At 50.8% G+C, this 11739-nt stretch overlaps 2 protein-coding genes across 2 annotated transcripts; both read left to right on the forward strand.

Annotated features, from left to right (window-relative positions):
• Window positions 1-5771: 5771 nt before the first annotated feature.
• Window positions 5772-6623, forward strand: PV06_01743 (uncharacterized protein; the record flags this gene model as incomplete). Its single annotated transcript, XM_016402369.1, has 2 exons — window positions 5772-5825; window positions 5873-6623. The coding sequence occupies 2 exons, from the start codon at window positions 5772-5774 to the stop codon at window positions 6479-6481; spliced, it is 663 nt and encodes a 220-aa protein (XP_016266266.1). The 3' UTR covers window positions 6482-6623.
• A 535-nt stretch (window positions 6624-7158) lies between these two features.
• Window positions 7159-8986, forward strand: PV06_01744 (uncharacterized protein; the record flags this gene model as incomplete). Its single annotated transcript, XM_016402370.1, has 3 exons — window positions 7159-7296; window positions 7357-7731; window positions 7787-8986. 3 exons carry the CDS (start codon window positions 7159-7161, stop codon window positions 8984-8986), a joined length of 1713 nt encoding a protein of 570 aa, XP_016266267.1.
• Between the last annotated feature and the right edge of the window lie 2753 nt (window positions 8987-11739).

Here is an 11739-nt window from a genome sequence, read left to right on the forward strand (position 1 = left end):
CTGTGGAGTGAACCGGCTCTGGCAGCTCGGAGGCAATCAGCTCATAGTCTTCCAGCAGGTTATAATGGTCATGCGAAGACAAGCAAAAAGGTCCTCGAAGGTATAACAGAGACTTTGAGCGCATTGACGCCAGAGTACTACAGCAACTGTCGTGTGTATCGGTAAGATTCCAGACAAGACACCGACAATATGAAGTTTTTGCTCGATGGGCACGGGTTGGTATCCATATAGTGATTGAAAACCCTCTGCTGCTTTTCTAAGCCTTGATTCAACATCTTCCCGTTACCAAGATGCCGCGCTTCGCGAAGGATATACTGCTTACGCAAGCTGTCTCGTCCAGACAGTTTGTCATTCAGACTACTCCGCGCCACCTTCTTGGGTCGCGAGAGTTCTTTCAACCTCGGGTAGCACTCCTGCCAAACCTCGTGTTCAGGAGGGCTAATGGAGCTCTTTCTTGGTAGAGGCTTGTGAACCTTGGTCCTGTTCTGACACTTGTCCGGGTTGATTGACGCCACTCGATACCTTCCTCGTCTCTCCGAAGCAGGTGGTCCATGGAACCCCGCTGAAGATCACATGCACCGCTCCCGTTATCGTCGTCGTTGCCGTCGAGGCTTTGACAGTACCATTTTGTCGCCCAATGCTCCGTCTCACTCTTCAGGATATTAACAATCGTTCAACTGGAAACAATACTTGCAGCCTATGTGATCTCCAATTGCTTGACTGTCAGTCTATTGACAGTAGCCGCCTGTGAATACATCGAAAAGAAGTTTCAAACACCTAAGACAAAGCAGCTTCCCTCCCTCCCCCCCAAAGTATGGCGCAAATACAAGAGTTGTCACAACAGGCAAATATGCTTGCAACCAGGGATAACCCTAACAAGACTCGCCAAAGAGCGTCCTTCGCATGTTATGCGTGTAGAGAACGACGAACAAGGTGTTTTATGCCGGCCGGCGAAAGCAAATGTACGCAGTGTCGTGACAATGGTCAAGAATGCATCGTGAGGCATGACGACGATAGGAGGAAGCCCAGCTCGAAAGCTTATGTGCAGTCCTTGAATGAGCGGATCCTTCATCTCGAAGCACTGCTCGAGGTAAAGGACAAGGAACACTCAGTTTCCGCTCCATCTCCACCAAAGACTGCGGCGAGAACCCCACTGCAGTCTGGCTCAGAAGGTTCTGTCGCGATGCAACAACTTCCTCGTATTGATCAGGATACTGTGCCGGAGCACCACTCGCCTGCACCAGTTCAGACAGTCGAGCACCCCAGTCCGGCACGTAGTTCCGTGTCAACCACCTCTGCAGGAGGGAGCATGGTGTACAAAGTCTTGTCGGCAAAACGCCATCTTGACTTTGACCGACTCAGTGGACGTATCAGATACTACGGGCCTACAACGAACATTCACGTGTTTTCGGAACTCGCGACGGAGCATGAAGAATACAGCAGGCAGTCGATGGAGCAGCAGAGACGAGTGAGCCGGCTATTGTCAACTGTAAGCCAGCAGACGCAGGATTACTTGTTGGAAATGTTCTGGCAGTACTACAACTCCGTCATTCACGTGGTTCATCGAGCCAGCTTTGAAGAGGGCATGCGGACAGGCCAAAGCCAAAACTACTCGCCATTCTTACATGTCTGTGTGCTCGCTATGGGGTTTCGTCATGCGGACAAGCGACGGCGAGATATCAAACGAATTACCTTCCATGGACGAGAAAGCATTCTGCATAGAGAGGCGAAGTTTATGCTAGACTACGAACTCGAACGCCCCGGCGGCGTCGCAACGGTACAGGCGTTGCTCCTGCTAAGTGATCTTGAGTGTGGTGTTGGGAGAGACAACATGGGATGGCTGATTTCTGGGACGGCAATCAGGCTTTGCTTTGATGTCGGCTTACACTTGGACACCAGTAGTTTCGGCCTGAGTCAAGTCGAAGCCGAGATCAGGCGCATGACTTTCTGGGCTTGTGTGATCTATGATAGGTATTGGGCTCTTTTCTTGGGCAGGCCGACTGCCATGAAGCCGGAAGATCTAGAGATCTATCGACTGGCTGACCAGTTTGGACGTCTCGGGACACTCGAACCCGCTGGCCCAAGTATGAGTCTCGAAAAGCAGATTTACGAGGCACTCCTCGATCTCATGGAGCTTGCTGGTGAGATTAACAAAGTCGTCGACGATGCGTCCAAGCCTGGTACACGCTTGGACCAGCAAGTCTACTTCCACATGGCGGCGTTGGACCGAAGGCTACAGTCTTGGTATAGCAGATTGCATAGCCCGCTCCGCTGGTCGACCGATGCCAATAACACAACCCATCCACCTCCGTGTTCGTATTTCCTGCTACATCAGCAGTATCATGCGGCATTGATCCTTCTTCATCGCCAATTCGCTCAGTACGACAACATTGTGTCCGGAACACCAGGCGACGAAGCCGAAGAAAACCAGAAAACACATCTGAACGGACACCTCGCCGCGTTGTCAAGAGACGTGTGTACGGCATCTGCAGGAAAAATTGCCCAGATATTCTGGCAGAGTAAGCAGTACTACGCCAGCAGTAAAATCTTCATAACAGGTCTCCAGCATGCAGGGACAGCGGCTCTCGCACTTGTAGCTGCCATTGCTTCATCAAAAGACACCGTCACGTACGACACGAATCGAAAGTATCTAGAAGTATTGGCCGCGGCGATCGAAGACATGTGCGAAACGTATCAGCCCGCGGAGAGAATGTCGACGGTGCTGAAGGAAGTACTAAACGAGCTCATTGCAATGCAACCTTTGGGTTTTCCGGCGGCGAAGCCGTCTCTGAGGAGAGACAGCGAAGGAGACTCCCATACCTCGGGACAAGCCAAAAGGCATCAAGTCCAAAGTTCTGGAAGGCGTGGATTGGACTCGTCATTGGCGATCCATCAGGCACAGGCTCAAGCTCACCGGCAACAGAACCAGACTGGCTCAAAGAGAGTTTATCAAGAGAACAATGACCTGTTGCTGGTCCAGGATACGGATTGGCAGGGACGAGCCACTGAAGGCTTTCGGCCTCAGCATGGAGATGCCCCTGTCGGTCAGCAAGATGCAGACCTCCGTAACTGCTGGTCCGGAAACCACGGCGCCAGCCCCTTTGTTGAGTCTTACTCTCCGCTGCCGGCCGAATTCCAACCCTGTGGCTTTTTAGCTCAGTCCTCCTCGACTTGGATGGGAGCCGAGACCTCATCCTTCTCGCCCTTTGCAGCCGATGTCGGGTCATTGGATCCAAACCAGATGTTGCAAAGGAATGACCAAGCAGCCCATACAGACAGCACTACAATCCCCCTTGGAACCTTGTGTTTTATGACTCTGCTGCCCAACAGCACGGGGACGGACAGCTCTCGCACTGATATAGACAATAATCTGTCGAGCCGCCATTCGACTCACGATGCAGCCATTGGGCCTAGCAGCGTCGGTACAGGCTGGTCTTCATCGTTGCCGCCAGGAGCCACCAGGAGTCAACCGACGGATCTCCCAAATCAGATGCGGCCACCAAATTTGTCACGTACTTCCTTTACCGGGCCTGCCAGTGAAGATTTCGGTATCCAAAATCCCGGAGAAGGTCTTGGAAATGGTTTTAGAAAGTAACATCATCCACGAGGTGGCATTATTAGCACTACGAAGGCCTGAGGAATTGAGCGAGGTTGGCACGCGAGTGCGAGCAATGTAGCATTGATACATAATTCCCTTGGTACGATAACAGGGCCTCCTTACTGGATCGCATCTGGGATCCCAGAATCTTCTCCGTGCATGTTCTTGAATAGGGGGTCCCAAACGGTACACGCACGTTTCGTTACTCGTCCATTGAGCAACGGAGGTTCTTCCAGTAGTAGTATTTTGTCCACGGAGCACTCTACCACCTGACCGGTGCGCGAGGTGTCGCTCAAGAACTCGTTGTATGCACGGACAATAGTCGCAGCTGGCGTCAAGCTAGGGTGGGGATTAGCCAGACAGTTTCTTGTACAATCGTCCATGAATGGGTTTCCGTTGACTTACCACTCGGGGCTCACAGCGTCGACCATAGCTTGCGGTATGATAGAGGTATGGACTATCCCTGGAAGCACAACATTGATGGAGATGTTCTCCTTCTATTTAACCATACAAGGGTGGTAAGCCGAGACTTGAAAATAAAAGGTGAGGGACTTTGGACTGGGCATTTGATACTCACCACTTTGATCACAGGTGCGACAGTGCGACAGAATTGCAGGACCTACAAGACAATTGAATCAATGTTACAAACTCACTTGGCAACGAGGTATCTTGAGGATTGGGTTTGAACATACTGCAGCTTTTGCTCCGCAATATTCGGGATAACTGCTATGCGGATGTACCGCTGCGATACTCGCCGTTGCCACGATGGTGCCACCTGGCGTAGGGTTCTGTCGCATGAAATGAATCGCAAGTTGTGTTCCATAGACAACGCCGAGATAGTCGACGGTGGTGGTTGCGACGTCAGGAGCCGGAGGAATCTCCTTGCTGCCTCGATGCATGAGAATATAAATTGAGCTGCGGTCGACTATTCCAGCATTCGCCAGGAGAGCATCGAGTCGACCCCATTGCTCGAATACGGTGGCAAACGCTCTGGCTTGATCATCGTAGTCGCCGACGTTGCATTTTACAAAGATTGCTCGGTCGCCATGCTCATTTGCTAGCTTCTGACCGGCCTGCTCGTTCAGATCAAGACAGCCGACTTTCCAGCCTTTACTGAGCAAGTCCCGAGAGAGATCGGCACCCATGCCGGACTATTCGAATGTATAAGCATTGTATTGGCTTCAAGGGTTTGGGATTCAGCTTCGTAGGTCAGGATGGCTTGAACTTACTGCAGCGCCCGTCACGATGGCCACCTTACCATTTCCCGAGGCTGGTCCAGTGCTACCCATGTTGTTGGCGATGGTATTACTCTCGTGACTCGTACTGGGTTCGCACGTTTGCAGACTGATTTTAATGAGAGGAACAAGTTGACAAACTGGTAGGAGTAAGCAGGGTATTCGGTATCGATGCTAACACAGCACTCTAGGTGTATCGATTTGTTAGTCCTTGTACTCTGCTATGGCCATGAATGACTGGCCGATCTTGTTGAATGCCCCCACAACATGGTCTCTGTGAGAGACACTCTTGATCCCGTCTTCCGCAATATCACACGGGTGTGCTCCAAGTCAGAAAAAGTACGAGGCGGAACTTGGAGTCATGGGGTCAGCAAGAGCCGCGGATGCAGCTGGCTACACACAGGCAAGTGGGGCACTTTGACCGGATAACGCTGCGGGGTGAGAGCGCGACAGATAGAGTGCAGCATCATGGCGGGGTGGCCCGGTGCCCTGCGAGTTGGAGGACCGGTATTCAGTCTGGCATTCGAGACTGGGGCATTCTGCTTATGATAGAGTGGGTCTGTCATTCAGCTACCCTCTTGATTGTCGAGAATGTAGACGATACCATAGCTATCTACTATGTAACGTGTAGTTGGCAATACTGGACACGGACTAGCACAAAAGGCCCTGCATATAGATGACTAACAAGCCCAACCATCAGACATGGATGAGCTCTCGAGTGGATATTGCATCGGTGCCACAGAGTTGGCTTCTTCAGGCGATATAAGACAGCCTCGCAGTTCTCTTAGATCATTAACAGAGTCAGCTCCAGCACGCCAACCATACGGAACTCCAATCCTTATCGCCACCCGACTTGTTCTTGTTCTAGTGCGCTTAAGTGCCGGCTACTCGCGGAATCGATCATCGCAGGCAGAGATCAAGGAGGGATCAAAGCGAATATGCCGTTCGTTCTATTCGCAAATGTCAACTTTGTTCCTGGCAGATATGACGATGTGAGAGAACTTTACTGAAATTCTGATATACACTGATATCGTTTTAGTGGCAGGCAGCATACGACAAGCTGGGGGCGTACGTGTGGGAAAAGGAGCCCACAACATTGACCTATTACTTTGGGGTACCTTTGCAATATTGGACGCACAAGTCTGATACGACACACATGTTTGCCTTCGAGGTCTATGGAGAGCGCCACGACCTCTACACGACCCATTTCAGTTCGCCCGCGATGCAAGATTTCCTGGCTGCGATTCCGGAGACAATGACCACCGGTCTTGACTTGAAGCATTATGAGGATGTCGGTGGCTTTCTGGATCGATTTGGTGATAAGCGCGAGTGTGAGCTCATGACCGATGTCCGTATCACTTGTCATGAAAATTCCAGGGACAAGGTACTGTCTAAACTCGTGACGCTTGTCAATGGAATGAAGGACTCAGGGTCAGCAGAGGTCTACACACTGCTCGTTCTCAAAAGCCTAGACGACAATACTGGTGTGCGCTTCTATCAAAGGTTCAAATCGTGGCAAGCATCTACTACGTTCGCCCGAAATGAGCTAGTCCTTGACTTCTGGATGACCTCAAAAGAAGACATTGCCAGCATGGAGTCACAAAGCTACATCCCTAACGGCAAGGGCTGGCTGCACCGCGAGGACTGAAAAGCACTTCACTCGGCCGGTATTTTCTACGATAATGCTTGTCACCACATACAGTTCCTGGAAAAAGCTGAAGCTACTCTCCGGAAGAGCCTCGTTCTCCAACACGCTGAGAGAGTCAAATGTCAGGAAGAGTTAATGGCAAACTCCCCGCAGGATACTCGGCTGTGGGAAACCAGTAACCTTTGCTCAAGCAGCCCAGTCCGTGGGATCTCTATATGACAAACAATTTAGCTAATGTGCATGTAGAGTCAATCATTTCACCCTCGTTAGAACTTTTCTCTGAAGATAGTCCACGCCGTGAGCGGCTAGCACAGGCATGGGACCTCTCATCCTCTCTCGTGTGGAGTAATTGTCCTTCCTCCTGGACACCCGAGCAGGCTAGCTTTGATGGTTCCCCGGAAAACGTCTCCCAGACTTTGAGACTTTCTCCACATTTGTACCAGGAGCTGGCGACTACTCGGACGCTCACGATGGGCCTTACAGTTTCTCCACGTGGGGAATTTGCCAAGTCAAAAAGACCATAGGGAAAATGCAGGCTGATAGCAAGCAAAGCTTGGAGGGCTCAAACCCAGATTGAGGTAGATTGTTTGGTTACATATATCAGCGACACTACGCCACTGGCACAACGCTGTGAGTGTCACAACAACTTTCACGCTTTCGTTGGCCTCGCTAACATAATGTCTGCCTTGGAAGAAGAGAAGGGTGTTCACCTAGTCAACGAGTCCATTGGTGACTCTTCAAGCCCCGACATACCTGCTGTGATACCCCAAGATGATGCGCATGTCACGGTCAAAGTGTGGACGGTCGTGATGATTGTGAGTTGGCCTTTGAGGATCGTGCAAGTGTAACGCGCCCGGGATTAACAAAAAGCATAGATGAGCTGGGGTTATGGCCTGTCCTTTATCCCAGTTCCTTTCTTCGCTGCTGTCGGAGGCGAGGTTGCTGCCTCGATGGGTAAAGCGGGCGACAGCGCTTGGTTTATTCCTGCTTGGATCATCTCCATCACTACGGCTTTTATGATCGCTGGAGCCAACACCGACATGCTAGGCAGGCGATGGTTCCTAATCGTTGGGCAAGTCGTCTGCTTTGCTGGTCATTTGGTGACTGGTCTTGCGAAGAGCAATCCACAGATCATAGCTGGCATGACCATCGAAGGTTTTGGTGCCGCTCTCTGTCAAATGGCAGCCTTCGCACTTCCAGAACTGCTTCCGAACAAGTGGAGGGCAATTGGAGTCGTCATGGCCGATGCGGTATGTTTGATAGAAGGCGTTGATGCCCCAGAATGATCACTAACAGACTATACAGGCTGTCTACTTGACCATCACCATCATTCCGGTGACAGCTCGATATGGTTGGTTCGCAGGCGATTGGCGAGCAAACTTCTACGCGGCTGCAGCCCTTCAAGCACTGTCTGCTGCCGGCCTCTTCTTCTTCTACTATCCCCCGGCTCATCCTCTGGGCATCTCTTTCCGCACTGCTTTCCGACAGCTCGATTATCTCGGCATGTTTCTCTTCGTGGCCGGAGCTGTACCAGTAATGGTTGGCATCGTCTATACGGCCTCCATTCCCGCTAGCGATCCACGCGTTATTGGCACACTCGTTGCCGGATTTGTCATGCTCGTTCTCTTTGCCCTCTGGGAAAGTTTTGGCAATGCAAAGCACCCTCTCACTCCTCCTGCCATCTTCAGGAAAGGCTACGGAAGAGACTTCACAGCGCCGTGCATCGCTCTGGCCATCATCAACATGTTCTACTACAGTTCGTCCATCATCTGGCCTACGATGATCAACGCATTCTACACAGCCGGTGGTCTACCATGGCAACGTGCAGCTGTCCTTTCACTTCCTCAGGGCCTAGCCATCACAGGCGGTGCCATGGGCCTGAGTTTCCTGGGACCCAAGATCAAACGCTATCATTGGCAGCAAACTCTTTCCGTCACTGTTATGGTGGTTTTTGGATCGTTGCTGACTTTGGCAACCCCGAAAAATCTTGGTCTGATGTGCGCATTTGTCGTTCTATCATTGTTCGGATATGGCTGGGCTATCTACCTCTCTATCGCCTTCACACAGCTCGGAGTTGACCAGGAAAATCTCGGAATCTCAGGTGGTCTCAGCGGCTGCGTGCGTTTTGCTGGTGGAACAGTTGCTCAGGCTGTATACTTGACTGTTCTGCAAAACGACCTGGCCAAGAAGACACCTGCGTACGTGATGGCTGCAGCTGAGGCAGCGGGTGTACCCGCATCAAAGATAGCAGAGTTGCTCAGTCTCCTCGCGACTCCCGTCAATCTGGCAGAAGAGTTCGGGGCTGCTGTCGCCGGAGCCGTGGGAGTCGCACAACAGCATGCAGTTGCGCATGGCATCAAGATGGTGGCTTTTACCAGCTTGGGATTTGGGTGCGTGGGCATAATTGCTTGCCTATGCTGTAGGAACATTGACGATCGCATGGACAATACCATTGAGGTCTTCCTCGAGAACGACGAGTTTGCGGACAGGAACAAGTTTCACTAGACGGGGTAATATAAACTACGTAGGATATACTGGTGGCTAGCAGGGCAAGGGCATAATAGGTGATGAGGCCTTGATAGTATATACATTCTTGTCTCTATTTTGCAACCTCATGTGTGATATCATGGCATTGTAAGACGCCATGCCTGTAATGAATCTCTTCACACAAGGACTGGGTATCGTTCGTTGACCAGATGTGTTTGCGATTGGATACCAATTGTTATCACGATCGTCCAGTCTACTGGATATCCCTGTGCGCACTTAAGCCGGAATTTCTCTGAGACAGACAGTTCAAGAGGACTTTGCAGAGCTTTGACCCCTTGTATGTTCTCCCTTGTATTCAAACTATTGGGCTTGGAAGTCTCTCAATGCTCTATATAGACCGCAGCGTCTCCACTCTCTCGCGAGCTGAGATCCTTCTCCGATATCTTCTTTTAAGCATAAGAGCCTTCCATCTAGACCGTCTCACAGCAACTGGCCTTATCATTTCAAGGTATTCTGCTGAAATACTCAAGGCAAAACATGGTTCATGAAAAGCCAGATCATGACTTCACGCATGACCAGTTTCGCTATGATGCAGAACCAAACCATCAGCTTGCGTTCTAAGGGCAAGACTGATATCAAGCATATAGCAACATACTGATCGACCCAGCATACATTAGGATTTTGATCCTCTTCAAGAAACTCGACCATGTCAGCGATGGATTCTCCCACCGCCATTGGGAAACCACGCATGCCGATCTAGCTGGAGGATCTCCAAAGTGGAAACTATGTAAAGGACAGAGATATACGCAGATACACCAGACCAGGGCTTCAAAGCGAAGTAGGGGCTTCTGGAGCTACAGTCTTGGACTTCAATGGCTGCTCGGAGGTTTGTGTGAAGGGCTGGGAAGATTGGCTTAACTTTCGAAGTGAAAGCCCTCAATGGAGGTCTTCCCTAGGCAAGCATACACCTGACGGTGCTACAGAGCGATGACTACAAAAATATCATGGACAAATATCATAATAACTTCTTGGAGGAACCCATCTGTGTACTTGTTGGTCGTGAGAACATCATTTGTGGGAACGCAAATGCAGCAGATACAAAGGATGGTACTCCTGTCCCATGGACACAATCAAGGAATGGGGAACAATTATAGTCGACGCTCTTGTATAGTAAGCTGACCATAAAGTTAAACACATCAGCTATCATCGCGTTGGTGACGGAGCCACTACGGCGTCCCAACTACACACCATAGGAGACTCGGGAGACTTCCGCAAGGAGCTTTACTAAGACCCATTCGTCTCTATGGATAAAGACAGACATCTATCCAAGCCAAGGTCCTCTTTCAGAGTGTTGAAAGATATGGATGGTGGTGGATCTCTGACTGGGTCTGCAACAGGTCCGAAAGATGCGAGGCTGCTGGGGAAAAGGAAAACGTTAACCATACTTTTTTCTTCATCCCACACCCCCCAGTGCTAACTGGCTATCCAATGCATAGTTTCTCCTGAGCATACACAAAGTTTCTCTGATCAGATGATCAGATATCCATAGTTGATCATAGGCCCTAACTGCTGGACTCCGGTCAATTTGCACCCTGCGCTTCTCCTGTGCCGTGGCCTTTCCCGGCATGTTTCTACCAGACCTATTCCATACCTGGAAAGACACGGCTTGGAAGTTTGATGGCCCTTTGAATGAAAGCGCATAGGGGTATGATATTCCAGCGTTCTATCTTCGATACTGGAAACCCTACGTGGAATGCGCGAATACCAAGTGGACCTAGACCTTTGAGTTTCTATTCCATGGTACATGCTTTGTACGCAGTATCCTAAGATTGTGAGAATCTGTTCTGATCAGATCATCTGGACAGCCTCCTAGGCAATAAATCTGTTGTTGACCCGTCGCAAGAATCATTAGGCACGACGACTTGAGAAACAGGAGGGAGAGATGAGTTCAGTATCGATCGGCAGCAACAAAGTTGCACTGATTACAGGCGGAGGAAAGTACATGGGCGTTCCACCGAGTAAGATCGATGACTAACTCGATGGGCCGCCAGCAGTTTCAGGAATGGGCCTCGCAGTTGCGACTGAGCTGATCAAACGAGGAAGCTGGACTGTCCATCTCTTGGATCTCAATGTTGCGGCTGGTGCTGAAGTCATCAAAGCCTTGGGCCCACAGTCACATTTTCATCAGGTTAACATCGTCCGCTACGAAGAGCTGAGCACCGCATTTGACCGTGTCTTCTGTACCGAGAATCGGTTGGATTTCGTGTACGCCAACGCCGGGATCGTCGAACGATTCAACTTCTACGAGAAGCACGACCTGTCCAGCACGCCTCCAGAGCTGGACACGCGCGTGGTGGACATCAATTTGACGGCAGTCCTCACAACTTGTTACCTGGCGTTGCACTATTTTCGAAAGTCGCCAAACGAGCACCGTTCACTGGTGGCCACGGCAAGCTGCGGTGGAATCTATCCTACGCCACAGACGGCCATGTATGCGGGCACCAAGCGTAGGTATTCATCGCAGGCAATGGTCCTTTTTCTCCCGGAGACTCACGCGTGGCTTCTGCACCGGCTAACATCACTTGTCCAGACGGCGTTGTGGGATTCATTCGGTCGATCGCGCCGAAATACCTTCAAGACGACATTCGTGTGAACTGCATATGCCCTGGCACGGTCAGAACTGGCTTGATCGAGCCTGAGGCATGGGAAACCTTTCCCCAGCAGTACTTCACACCAATTGAAGTCATCACCGACACGGTTTTGAAGCTGGT

The sequence above is a fragment of the Exophiala oligosperma genome (genome assembly GCF_000835515.1).
Source record: "Exophiala oligosperma strain CBS 72588 unplaced genomic scaffold supercont1.2, whole genome shotgun sequence".
Lineage (NCBI taxonomy): Eukaryota > Fungi > Ascomycota > Eurotiomycetes > Chaetothyriales > Herpotrichiellaceae > Exophiala > Exophiala oligosperma.